At 44.6% G+C, this 14,004-nt stretch overlaps 2 protein-coding genes across 3 annotated transcripts in view; one reads left to right on the forward strand and one right to left on the reverse strand.

Moving 5' to 3' along the window:
• Positions 1-1,952, forward strand: part of ERICH6B (glutamate rich 6B) — a 65,988-nt gene extending 64,036 nt beyond the window's left edge. The window contains exon 13 of the mRNA XM_054586596.1: positions 1,665-1,952. Within this exon, the coding sequence (XP_054442571.1) occupies positions 1,665-1,952 (288 nt within the window). The remainder of the gene's footprint in view (positions 1-1,664) is intronic.
• A 6,718-nt stretch (positions 1,953-8,670) lies between these two features.
• The window catches only part of COG3 (component of oligomeric golgi complex 3), a 95,655-nt gene continuing 90,321 nt past the window's right edge, over positions 8,671-14,004 (reverse strand). For both annotated transcript variants that reach the window (XM_054586352.1, XM_054586351.1), the window contains exon 23: positions 8,671-10,719. In XM_054586352.1, the coding sequence (XP_054442327.1) occupies positions 10,690-10,719 (30 nt within the window). In that variant the 3' untranslated portion in view covers positions 8,671-10,689. The remainder of the gene's footprint in view (positions 10,720-14,004) is intronic.

Below are 14,004 nucleotides of genomic sequence, written 5' to 3' on the forward strand. Positions count from 1 at the left end.
ACTGGGTATTAAGACTTGGGCACGTCTTTTGGGACCCACAATTCAACCCACTACAAATGGCAAATCCAGACCCTAGAGTAGTCACTGTTACAGGGCAAGAAGGTGGGCTACAGAGACCCTTCCTGAGAACCAAACTCAAGGAGGGGAATAAGGCAAACCCCAGAAGGCCTGGAACTGCTGGGATCTGAACCTGTGTGTCCACACACCCCTCATCCCAACTATCTTCTTAGCCACCCATTGAGATCCACTAAGACCCTGTTTCTGTGCCAGCTCCCCTTCTCCATTCCACAGAAGGCTGTTTATAGACCTACCAGAGAGGCGATCAAAGCCCCCAAAACCAGGACTGCCTGGGAGACAGACAGATGGACATGTCTCTCAGGAAGTGAGCCAGAGAGAGAAGCAGGTTGATGGAAGAAACAGCCAAACAGCAGACTGAGGCAAAATTAAGTTCTATGAATACTTTTTGAAATGCGAAGAGGGAATGTGGGAGGTGTAGTGTGACCTGCCAACCCAGTTTTCCCAGGACTAAGAGGTTTTCCAGGACATGAGACTGTGAGAGCTAAATCAGGGACAGTGCCAAGCATATCCGGACAGCTGGTCACCCTACGTTCCCTCGCCTGGGAAGGCCTGCTAATTTATAAGCTAAATAATGAAGTCACAACCTTCTTACCTACCCTGAGTCTCCCAGAGTAGCGAACCCAGGAAAGAGACGACGAATACTTCCAATCTACACCAGGTTTTCCATTTGCCCCTGCACAGTGGTGACAAGCTAAGAGGGGGCAGCTAGAGTGGAGAGTTCATAAGGACCTGGGCCACTGGGCTTCAAAAAACAGTGGGATTCCACTGAAGGAGTAGGATCAGCAAAGGAAATTGATGCCCAAAAGGGGGATGAATGACTGACATGCTCAGTCTGCTGCCAGTGGCGGGTGGGCCCCAAATGAAACAAATGTAACTCATCAGCAGGGCCTTCCCAGGCCAGGCAGCGATGCCCTGAGAACATGCCAGCCCCTCCTCTCCCTGTGTGACAACAGACAGGCCTCTCTCTGTTTCTGAGCCTGTTGTCATTTATAAAATGACAACATTTTTGTAAGGCTTCAATAGATGCTTTATGTGAAAGCATTTCATAAACTGGATACATCATAGAAATAGATCCCTTATTATTTCCCCCACTGCAAGACCTTTGCTCCGCCTTCTGTAGCTACCAACTAAGGCAGAGCTGGAGGAGAGGTAGCCTTTCTGGGGTGTTGCCTCATCCCACACAACCCGGACTCCAAGGGAGCCCAAGTGGAAGTGGGTACATCTGCAGATGCTTCGGACAGTCTGCTGGCTGTGGCAGTGCCTCTATGGTAGGAAATCCTTGTGGAGAAGCCAGGTATCCCAGGAGCGCACAACCTTTGGAAGACAGGCCACACCAGGGCTCAGGAGCTGGTAACCTTTGGTTTGGGTTCAGGCTGAGGTGCGGCCACTGGCACAGGCCCAGTAGGGGTGCTTGGGAAGCCCCAGAAAGGTTGCTGGTGGCAGGGCCGGGAGTGCAGATTTGCCCTGAAGAGTGAAGTGTCCAGGTAAGACTCAGGTAAGTCCTGACCAGGGGCGCCTAATCCTGGGGTGGGGGGGCACGGTGTTGGGGTGTACATCCTCACCGAGCTCCCCATGAATTCCCACAGTTCATACTCCCGGAGATGCTGAATGAAATGAAGAAGCAAGCAACCCTGGAGGTGGAATTCGGTTCAACGGCTCAGAAAATCCAGATCCTTCTGGGGAAAATGAGTAGGATTCTGAATTTCCTGACCATCTGTGATTTGGAAAACTTCTTAGAGGGCACCAAGATCTTGCCAAATATTGAAGTCACAACCTTCCTGCCGACCCTGGACCCGGCGGATGCCATGAGTCTGAGTGGTAAATCTTACACCCCAGGCCCGGGCAGTTGCCACACTCTCCCGGGGCTTCTCTAGCACCTGCTGAATGTCTCTGGGAGGTGAGGTTATCAGGGCTGCCAAGGAAAACCCCAAAGCCTTGTTCACGTCTTTTGAGAGTTGTTCTATCATTTGGGGCCTGTCACAGCAACCTGATTTGAAAAAGGAAAGTCTTTTGAGGTTCTGACAGAATCTACGGCTGGGGGGCAGAAAAGACTTAATATTCAGCCCCGACCTAACCGCATTAGAAGCAAATGGTATCAGTAGGCAATATATGCCCACACCTGCCCTGCTTGCTTGTTCCAGTCTCTGGAATGCAGACGTTCTTTTCACGACCTTCCTGTACTTGGGTTGACTCAGGACATAGACTGTCTCAAAGTATAGCCCTGCTGAGTGTTGGCTCTGTGAACCTTGGGCAAGTAGCTTTATGCCTCACTTTTGCCATCTGTAAAATGGGTCTAGAAATAGTAGCTCTCACTAACCCTGACCTCATCACAACCTCCTCCTCTCCCACCCCAACCAGGGCAGAGGGAAACCCAGACAGCAAACCAACATCAGCCTGCAGCAGGTTCTGGAAAGCAGGAGGCAACTGAAGCCCAAAAGGACCCACAGTAACCCCCCTCCAACAGCTGGAACACTTCTGGTCACTGGTAATAGCCACCAACTCAAATAGGTAAAGCAAAATGGGAACTGTGTAATCCGGATGGAAGATGCAACGGGGCTCAGAAAGGACTGGAACGTGGAAGAGCCTCCAGAAGCCAGGAGACTTTCATTCCCACTTCTGTGACACTCTCATCTTGTTCTGGAGACATGTTTTCTATGTAACTGAGTTCATATGATTTTGTCTCCTTATCTCTCTCAAAACACCCCAGTGGTCTCTTATTGGCCTGGCTGATCAGGTACAATGCAGGGTGGTAATGGAGGGTGGGGTTATGTCTTGTAAACATAGCTCCTACTTGGTGCCTGAACATGAGGAGGGGTGGTGGTTTCTAGAAAAGGGGAGCTCAGGAGCTGGGCAATGTACCTTTTCAATCCCTGGGACACAGCAAATTTCCCAGGGTGATCTCAACTGCAGCCTAAACCGAGACAGGAAATCCCTTCTAGCAAGTAGCCACATCCCCCACTCTGAACAGTAACACCCAATCCCACCTTTGTGGCCCTGCTCCCCTGCTGACCTCGCGCTGCCTGCCTCCCACGCTCGGTCATCACCCCAGACCAAGAGGTGGAGCAGCTGAGGTGGGACTAGGCCATGAGGCCAGCCAGGCATTACACAGTCACTTTCGCTATTTGACTCTCCCACCTTGTTGGAGAGTAGTATCATCAGTTAAAACTACAGATTAGAATGGCTCTTACAGCTCAATTTAGTTCATTTTTGTTTCTAGGAACAGCACCTTTTCCTGCCAAGTCACTAAAAATACATGGGACAAATGAACACTGGAGAAGTGTCCTTGCACAGGCCAACCTCAGCACGAGTGCCTCATTAGCTCTGCACCTCTGCTCAGTATCACAGAAGCCCCTTTCCTTACCAGCCACTAGAGACAAAGCTCCTGTGTTGCACTTGGCAACAAACAAATCCTTCCAACCTGGCAGCCTTGTCTCAGAGCCAGCCTGGATGCTTCTCCCAGCACTGAAGGCTATGGGATTGAAAGGTGTGTGTGCCCTGGAATCAGGCAGCCCTGGGTTGGAGTCTTGGCACTACCGTTCGCTAGCAGTGGGACCTTGGGCAAGGTAGTGAGCCCCGCCATGCCTGAGTTTCCTTGTCTGTAACAGGATGAGTTATGGTGAAGATTAAAGGAGATGGCATTGGTAAAGCCCTCAGCATGGTGCTTAATAGGTGTGGGCTCTTACTACTGTCAGCCAATGCCTCTCCTTGGTCTTCCTTCTTTCACAAAGCCTGAAAACCTGATTCCATTAACACAGAGGTTGGACACAGCCTCACAGAGGCATTTTGTTTGGTCAGCCCTGTTTTAAAATGTTTTGTTGCCAACATTTAATAGATGGGAAATTTCTAACTTCTCTTGTAACTGCTGCTCTGTGCCAGTTATCAAAGCCTGGACAGAATAACACAGGACTCAGGGACTGTTTTCATTAAGAAGAGTGAACCACCTCACAGACTGTGAAGGAAATAATTCAAGGAGCCAACCAGATGGTCGGGACCTATACAAATCCAAATCCCACCCTCCGTATCAGTTTGTTTGGGCTGCTGTCAAAAAGGAGCACACACTGAGCAGCTTAAACAACAGAAATGTACTGTCTCACAGTCTGGCAGCTAGACGTCCAAAATCAAGGGCTTCCGTCTAAGGTGCTAGGGATGGTCCCCCTCTTCCAGCTTCTGGTGGTTGGTTTGTGGCAGCATAACTCCAGTCTTCATATGGAATTCTCCTTGTGTGTCTGGGTGTCTATGTCCAATTTTCACTTTTTATATGGATACCAGTCATCATGGATCAGGGGCTCCCTACCTGGGATCCGTACCCTACCAGTACGGCCTCGTCTTCACTAGTAATTCCATCTGCTACAACCCTATTCCAAATAAGGTCACAATCTCTGGTACTGGGGATTAGGACTTCAACATGTACATTTGGGGGACACAATTCAACCCTTAACACCCTGTCTACTTCACACGCCAGCCCCTCCCAGGCCCTCACTTTTCTGAGGGGACAAATCCTCTCACTCATTATCATAAAATGACTTGCCATTCAGTGACTTGGCAGGAAAATGTGCTTCTCCTAGAAATGAAAGGGAACTAAATTGGCCTGTTTATCAATACTAATCTGTTCAGTTATACACATGGGTAACTTCATCCGTGAATGCCCCAAGACAAATAAGTTTTGTCCAGTGCCTACAGAAATGAATTACTAATTCAGTAATGAATTATGCTGTGCAATAAATATACACTCTGTACCTACCATATGCTGAAAAGAACAGGTTGCCTGTCTACAGGGGGATTACAGAGTGGGGCTGAGACACAAGCCAACAGCAAAATGAGTGTTGCTTTGTGAAGGAGCACAGCAGAAGTAAAGAAGAGTCTCCTGGGAAAGAGTGGAGGGGTCACAGAAAGCCTCTCTGAGAGGGTACCCTTTGAGCCAGAGCCAAAGAATGAAACGAAGAGGGGTGGGGCATGCTGGGAGTCCACAGTGGGGGCAAGAGTCTGTGCAGAGACACAGAATGCGCACCTAGGGCAGACATAAAAGTTATGGCATTTGAAGATGTGGGAGAGTATCTTTTTCTAGCTGCATAACCCCCAACCCCCTTCCTTTATGGAGGAAATCACCCTTGTGAGTATTTACTAATGGGTATTTACTAGCGTGTTTTTTTAATTCACCCAGGACCCAGAAACCACACCAGTCATTTCAAAATGTAACAAAATTCAGCAAGATAATGCTAAAAGGAAACTAAAAAGAACTCTAGAAAATCAAGAACAGCCAATGAAAAGCAGTGTTTTCCTTCCCTCCTCCCCTCCCTGTCTCTTCCCTTCTCTTCAGAATGTACCCAAGAAAAGAACTAAGATCTCGAAAGCGCTAAGATCCCACCTTGCTGGGCAGAGGTGATGGCAGCCTGCTGGCTGGTGGGGGCGTTCACTGGAGTGCCAGGGAGCTGGAGCCGGCCGGTCAGTGCACAGGACGTGGCCACTAGGTCACAGGAGCTGGGTCACAAAGAGCTTTCTGCTGGGATGCCAGGAAAAGCCACTGAAGCCTGAGCGCCACCAGTCCTCCCATGCGCTGCCAACAGCCGAAATGTAGAAGAAAAAATGGACACAACAGAGACATCCTTCTCCTATGCCTCACTGTGTACCTCTAGCACACAACAAAGCCTAATGTTGCACCAGCTGCCAGAGGAGATGTCTTCAGGATGCAGCTCCAGAATCTCAAAGTAGGGCCAAAAAAAAGTGCATTTGGAGCAGATAGGCAATAAACCAGTAACTAGCACAGAGATTGCCCTCCTCGTGCTCCAACACTATACTGACACAAGAAAAATCTCACATACACACACACCCCCATGGGGAGTGAGCCTGGTTAAGATGAAAGTGGCTGAGTGATGACCACCCAGTCCAGGACTCCACCACAACAGTGGGGACAGAAGCAACTCTTTCTGCTTCGAAAAAAGGATACATCTATGATGCTTCCTGTTCTTATTCCTCTGCTCCTCCAGCCTGTCTGTCCCCCAAACCATTTCCTTCCAATAAAGCTGTTCCTGTTCCCAATAGACAATGAGGTCTTCTGTTGCTTGCACTCAAGGACCCTGATACACGCAAAGGAGGAGTAGTGAGGGGATGAGGCTAGACAGAGGGCAGGGGCTGACTGAGACAGCCTCATGTGCCATAGGAGTTAAAGTTTCATATTCTGGAACAAAGGGGAGGGAGCGTGTTAATAACGCTGGGCTCTTGTAGTAAAGCTATTTCAATATTCCAAACAAGGATACTGAAAACAAGGGCCTTGACTTGGGCAACGGCATTGGAAATACAGACAAGGGCAGGAAATAAAGAACTATGTAGGACAGGAAATAGGCAAGACTGGCTGGCACTGGAACAGGGTAGTGAAGTGTGACTTGGGCAGGAGAGTAGACTCTTTCATTTACTCAGGGTGAGTGAATGAGCACCTACCTACTGCAGGCACCATTCTAGGTGCTAGGTATTCAGCAACAAACAAAAGGTGTGCAGTTTACGGTCTGGGCTGGGGGAGGACAGACAAAAACATATAAGCAAAATATCTCATGTGTCATATGAAGACAAGCCACGTGAGAGGAATAAAAACTGCTAGGGACTGGGGCTCACTAAAGCAGGTTTTGTATTGGAAAGTTGCTGTGGGAGGCTGTCTTGTGCATTGTAAGATATTTAGCAGTTCTGATTGACTTCTACCAACTAGGAGCCAGCAATACCCCCACATACACTAGTCATGAAAACCAAAAATATCTTTAGATATGGCCTTGTCTCACAGTGGGGGGCAAGGGAAGGTCATTCCTTGCTGAGTACTGTTGTTAGGTCAGGTTTGGGTTTGTTTTATGGCCCAGTATATGTCTGTTCTTGGCAAATGTTTCAAGTATTTGAAAAGAATGTATTCTGCTATTGTTAGGTATTCTGAATTTAATGAGGAAACTCAAGCACATCCCGACTGTAGTTCATTCTGTAACTAGACTACACTTAAATAAAATGCAATGCCATGAAAACAAGCAAACAAAACCTTAAGAGGAGCTGTCAAAATTAAAGTGGCTAAAGAGCCCTGGCCAGTATGGGTCAGTTGGTTGGAGCATCATCCAGTAAGCCAAAAGGTTGCAGGTTTGATTTCCCATCAGGGCAATCAAATTTAAGCTTTCTAATTAGCTGTGTTTCCATAAAGTCAAGGCGTGTCAGAGAGGCAACCAGTCAATGTTTCTCACTTCAATGTTTTTCTCTCTCTCCCACTCCCTTCCCCTCTCCCTCCCTTCCCATTTCTAAAAAATCAATAAGCATGTCCTCAGGTGAGGAAAATAGAGAGAAGGGAAAGGGGAAAGGGAGGGGAGGGACGGGGAGGGGAGACTTAGTTAAAATCTGCTGTTAGAAAAAAATAAGAGAGGGTCTAAAGAGACACAACCACCAGGTAAAAGGTCTGAGCCTGGACAAAAGCAGCTATGACACATTTTGGGGGACAACTGAGGAATAAAATATGAACTACATATTAGATATTGCTGAAATTTTTATGTATGATAGTGGTATTAAAGTTATGGAGAAGAATGTCCTTAGTGTTTGGAGATGCTAAAGTATTTTGGAGTAAAATGTCATGATGTCATTTATTTTCAAGTCATTTATGTGTGTATGTAACACACTGATATTAAAACCCGCTTTATTAAAATTTATTAAAATTTATTTAGTTTACCTTTCTGGGTTCATTTATGAAAGACTCTCACATTTTATATTAAAATTCAAACACTACAGGAATGTCTAATAGTTAACATTTTTTATAATCATAAAAAATTTTAAAAACTATTTTCAAAGGAAGAACATACATTCCTCAGATCACTATTAATGGACACCACTATTTCAAGTTTCCAGAAGCTGCTGGGTTGGGTGCTAAGAAGGGAAGACGTGCAAGCTCATCAGAAGAGTGCTCCAGAAAGGAAGCAAGGAAGTCAGCTCCTCTTTTTGAGTAATGTTCTCTCATCAATGTCTCTGGGTTTCTTTAATGAACAGCCCCTGTGACAAACTAAGGCTGACTATTCTTTCCCACTGGCAAGATTATAGCAGAAGACTTAATGATACAGAGTTGTTAAACGAGGGAAAAATACATATTTGTTTTTATTACCACTTCACTAACACTAAATTTCAACACAACTATTTGTGCTGACAGTACTCAGGAAATCGGCAGTTTTGTAAACAGAAAAAAAATTAAATTCTTTCAACTAATGGGGCATTAAGATACTTCAGAAATTTGTTTCCACAATAATTGTCTTGCCGAAAGAACCCACTGAGTGCAAGTAAAACTGGGGTGATCCGAGTAGGTTTGGCTTGGCAGAGTGCACCAATGTCAGCATCCTACTTACCAAAATGTTACAGGTTCGCAAGATGTTGCCTTTGGGAGAAACTAGGTAAAGGTACACCCACTCTCTCTGTATTATTCCTTACAACTGCATATAAATCTACAAGTTAGTGCAATAAAAATTTCAAATAAAAATTTTTTAAAGTATCCACACACATAACAGACCTGTGAGGACAAAGTAGGAAGCAAAAATCTTTATTTTTTTTTAAAAAAATCACATTTATTAAAAACAGCAATTTCTAGCCAAATAATATAAAGCCTTTTAAATTATTTGAAAGTATATACACTCTTTCTATAAGTAAACACTTGAAACTGTACAGATTTAAACAAATATTCTTTAGCAAACAAGTTGGACCACTATCACCTACTCAGCACTTTGTAAAGTGTTTGAGTGTTTCAGAAATAAAAGATTCAACTAAGGCCAAGTCCTGTCAAATATTTTTATCTTTATGAACACACTGCTCTGTACATCAAATTAAATCAATCATTCTATAGTACAATAATCATACCCTCATTTCTTTGGAAAGGCTTTGAAAAAATCAAATATACAATATAATACACAAAACTGGGTATTTTACAGTTTATTTAATTAAACTTGTATTTTAAATAGTAAGTAGAAGTAAATCCAATCTTCCTATTTCATTTGCTTCACATGTATGAATGAATATAAACCCTCTTTACCTTCCACCTTCCCAAAATATAGAATATTAAGCTCTATCAAGCACCATCTATCACCAATGTGAGCTGAAAAACAAGTGCCCTGTTTAAAATGACAGACAGATAGCCTGTCTCCACACCCGGGGTCTGCTCTAAGGGGATAGGAAAAGCATCCTAGTCCCATAAGATGAGGTCTGCAGGCTGCATTCCAGAACACTCGCCAGTGTTCCATCTCTAGGCTAGTGTTTGAATAACTCAAAATTCCTTTTGAACCAAAAAGCGAGCTACATTTACTATGACATCAGAAGCAAAACCAACCCAATCAGGAAACAGCTATTTGTAGGACAACTCACAGAAGTGCATAATTTGATGATCCCTGACATAGTGTGGCAGGTTTTGAAGGAGCGGGCCATATTCATCCTCCTTGTCTCTGTTAGTAAAATTTATTCACTGTAGCAGGTACATAGCACAGCCACTGAATACACAGGGCTTGAAAGTGTTCGCTTTTTAAAGACCTACTAAAACTGAAGGCAGTAGTGTACAGAAGGCTAGCAACTCTGACCTTCTTCATGTAGGAGGTACGCCAGTCAGTAGGTTTCCTTCTCTGCTTTATGTACCAGCTTTACACATCTTAACTGGTACCTCCCCATCACAAACACCAACTGCGGTGCCATGAAGATTCTTACTAAAGACAATGCCGGTGAGGAGGCTTCAGCTCCCTGCTCTTGAATGCTCTATATGTAAGCAATTCAAGGAATAACAATACTGGGACCTTACATGAGGTCCTTGCATCTTGAAACTAACATCAAAAACACAGGAGAAGGGGAGTATGGGAAGGTAGAAGAAGGTAAAAGGGGGATAAATGGTGGTGAAAGAGAGACCTGACTTTGGGTGGTGAGCACACAACACAGTGTGCAGATATATTATAGAATTGTATACCTGAAACCTGTATGGTTTTATTAATCAATGTCACCCCAATATATTTAACCATAATAATTTAAAAAAGTGTTTAAAAGACACAGGAAGATAACACCCTGAATTCCCAGGAAACCAGAATGTGATCTCAGAAGCATCCAATCTATTCCAAACTAAACTTCAAAGTGACAGAAGAAACATTACATTGAGTGCAGAAGTAACATTTCTGGAAGTAAAAAAACAGTCACTGTGGAATGTTCAGTGGTTAAAATTGTTGCAGTGTTTTACACTGTAAGGAACCTTACTTGAGAAGCTTTCTAATTAGCTGTGTTTCCATAAAGTTCTTCTCTGTTCTACCTCCTGCAACTTATTTTCACTGTACACCTTTTGCTAAGAACCATGTCACCGCATGCTCACCAAAGTTACCTCTTAAAAACTTACATTTCTTGAGACCCTTTAACGAGGCAGTTACTGCTGCTCATAGATTAATCTTTGGCATTTTGAGTTTTAAAAGCAGAACACCAATTTTTTAACACTCTTCGTATGTTTCATTCTGCGGTCAGCAATGAGCAGCACACTTGTGTGGTTTTCAGGGACATTGCCACGTGCAATTCCTCAAGTGTCCTGCAGGCCACATGACTTCTCAGCCACTCCTGCCAGACAGACCATTTACAAGCAAAGCCCGACTGGCTTGGTTATTTAGAAAGTGACAGCAGGAGGTTCACCTGAAAAGCAAAGTGAAAGGCTGTGTTAGGTCTGCTGTGGACTACCGTAAGAAAAGTTGTTTAGATCCTCAAACAGGGAATGAGAGGAAGAATCTAAGAGACCAGGAAACAGGGCATAAACTGGACTTGCAATGCTGATCTGATTTCTGAAGCTGCCACTGGGCACTGAGTTGTGTGGAGGCCTGTGGAAGGTTACTCCATTACCTAATCTAGACCCTCCACTCATTTGGAATCCAATGAGATGACAGAAACACTAGCCTACTAACACTGATGAAGGACAGAAATCCATCTAAATAATCAATTTCACCTTTTTCTATGCAGAGTGTGTTTTGAGAAAAGTTGTAGGTAAGTCAAAATTTTTTTTTAAATGACTCTTAAAAGCATAAGAACAGGCATGACAACTGAGTTTCAGCTCACAGGCTACCTCTTACTGAACCCAGCAGCGCCCTGCCCACTCTAGAGAAGGTGTGACACAGACACGGCCAGAAACCCAGAGGAACCCACCGTGGTGACGGGGGGATGGTGCCTGCACACCACAAATTGTCAGCCAGGCCCTAGCAAGGCCCTTGCAGTTAAATAAAGACGGCAGTGAGCCCTTCTATAAAGTACAAACTATTTTGATAATAAAAATAATCACCTCATAACCTCTTCTATCAATTTATACTTCCAGTGAGAGGGGCACAAAATCACCTGTTTTTCCTGCCCAAAACACAAAACCCAGATCTAATGATGAGAAAAAAGACAATTTCAAACTGAGGGACATTCTACAAAATAACTGGCCTGTCAAGGTAAAGAATACCAAAAAAAAAAAAAAAGGTTTCAGAACTGCTCCAGAGTAAAAGAAACTAAAGAGATGTGACACTTAACAGCAACTCCTGCCCTGGATCCTGGACTGGGGAAACATATTTATCAAGGGCACTTACTGGGAAAACTGAAGAAATTTCAATATAGACTGTGGATAGATAATAGTGTCAATGTTACATTCCCTGTTTAGATAATTGTGCAGGGGTAGAGTAAAAGAATTCCTTGTTCTTAGGAAATACACTGAAATATTTTCAAGGAGTGGAGCACAAATGTCTCCCAACTTCCTCTCAAATGACTTAAAAGAGGGGCAGAGAGGAAGGGGAAAGGGAGAAAGCAACAATGATAAAGCAAATAGGGCAAACAACTGGATCAAGTTCCTTCTTCCCATTCTTGCATTTTTCTGTAAGTTTGAAATAATAACAAAATTAAGTTACAAAAATATTTGTTAAGACAACCCCAATTATAAACTGAAAATATTGTGAGTCAAAATGCATTTGATACACCTAATCTACCAAACATCACAGGTAGCCTAACTTACCTTAAACATGCTCAGAATACTTACATTACTTTACAGTGGGCAAATCATCTAACGCAATGAACACAGTAGAATTTTGTAGAATATCGGTTGTTTACCCTCGTGATCTGGAAGCTGTGGCTCACTGCCCTGACTAGCGTCTTAAAAGAGTGTTGTACCACGCATCTCTAGCCCAAGAATAGATTGAAATTCGAAATTCCAAGTATGGGGGTCCAGTCAAAGTGGTGGCGTAGGTACACACAGCTTGCCTCCTCATACAACTACATCAAAATTAAAACAAAACTGTAGCATAACCATCACAAATTGAGCTGAATGGAAGTCCTACAACTATGAAATTAAAGAAGAAACCACATGGAGACCAATAGTAGAGGCAAAGACGTGGAACAGGCTGGTTCCGTGACCATGTGTGGAGGATAAAAATCAGGAGGGATATCTCAGGGAATCCCAGCCCCCGAGAGTAGGCCCCCCAACCCAAGGATCCAAAGCCAGGAAGGTAAGTCTTCATAACTTACAGTTGTAAACACCAGTCGGGATTGAGGCTGTGGAAGACAAACTTTTGGAGTCCCAGCTAATTCTCTTAAGGGACCCATGTACAGACTCACTCCGATTCACTCCCTCTGTGCTACAGTGTGGGGAAAGCAGCTTGGAAGGCATCAGAAACATATGGAGAGGAACTGAATTGTCTGGCATCAGGGTAAGAGCTGGGGAGCAGCTTTCTCCCAGACACAAGTGCTCACAGAGATCACTGTCTTTTTTCTGAGCCCTTCCCCCACAGAGCCACAGAGCCCGCAGGATATGTGAGATTCCATCAGCCTGGTTCACACTGTTTGCCCCACCCTGGTGATTCCTGAGACTCTGCCCCTTCCAACTTTTATGACTACCCACACTTTTTCCAGTGGCTTTTCCATACAAATGGCCTCTTTTGGCTCATGCTTCAGATTTTACGAAATTCTCTCAAACAAGCAGCATCTGACTTCAGCAAGCCTTGTACGTCTTGCTAAGTTGCCCTAGGCCTGGCAATAGCAGCAGCCAGCTTTGGTTAACAGCTTGGCCTCAGCTGGGCACCGCCAAGCCCAGCACAAGTAGCAGCCATTGGCAGATCACTTTGTAAATTATGCTGTGTGACACTGGACAAAACACAGGTGGCGGCTAACCTTAGACGTGCCAACAGCAATCAAGGCTCAACTACATGAAGCGGGTGTGCTCAGCACACAGTGAGCACACCTTGAGTACCAGTCTGGGTGAAGGAGAGACTGTGCCACTACAGGACACTTACTGTTATACCATGCTACCAAAACAGAGAGTCACAGCAGCTCTACCTAATACACAGAAAGAAACAAAGGGAGGATGCCAAAATGAAGAGACAAGAGACATGGCCTAAATGACAAAATAGACCAAAACTCTAGAAAAATAACTAAACAAATAGGAGATAAGCAATCTTATCAGATGCAAAGTTGAAAACACTGGTTATAAGGATGCACAGGAAACTGAGCAGAGACCTCAAAAGCAAAAAAAGACCCAGTCAGAATTCACTTCCTCCATTTAACAACCTTAGGAGATAGAGAAGCAAGATAGTGGAGGAGTGAGTGGAAGTCACATGGACCTCCTCCCAGGGCCAACCTGGAATTACAACTAAATTGTCGAGAAACCACCTAGAACAAACAACTGAACAATAGCGAGAGAGGAGGCTTTTAACCTCGGACAGACAGAAGAATCAGCTTTAGCACAACCTGATGGTAAGGAGTGTGGTGGAGCCTCACAAAGGCGGGCGGGGCGCCCAGAGGTGGCAGCACCAGAAGGATATTGAAATGGCCAGTTGAATCCCCTTGAGAAGAGCGGGGTCTAAACCATATGCAGGGATCCAGCCTACAGCACCAGAGCCCAAAAAGTACACAAATAATAGCCAACTGCGACAAGTGGCAGGGTTGTTCTCTGACAAAGATGGG

This window comes from Pteronotus mesoamericanus, unplaced genomic scaffold (genome assembly GCF_021234165.1).
Source record: "Pteronotus mesoamericanus isolate MK-2021 breed Mesoamerican mustached bat unplaced genomic scaffold, CSHL_Meso_final contig_94, whole genome shotgun sequence".
In the NCBI taxonomy this organism is placed as follows: Eukaryota; Metazoa; Chordata; class Mammalia; order Chiroptera; family Mormoopidae; genus Pteronotus; species Pteronotus mesoamericanus.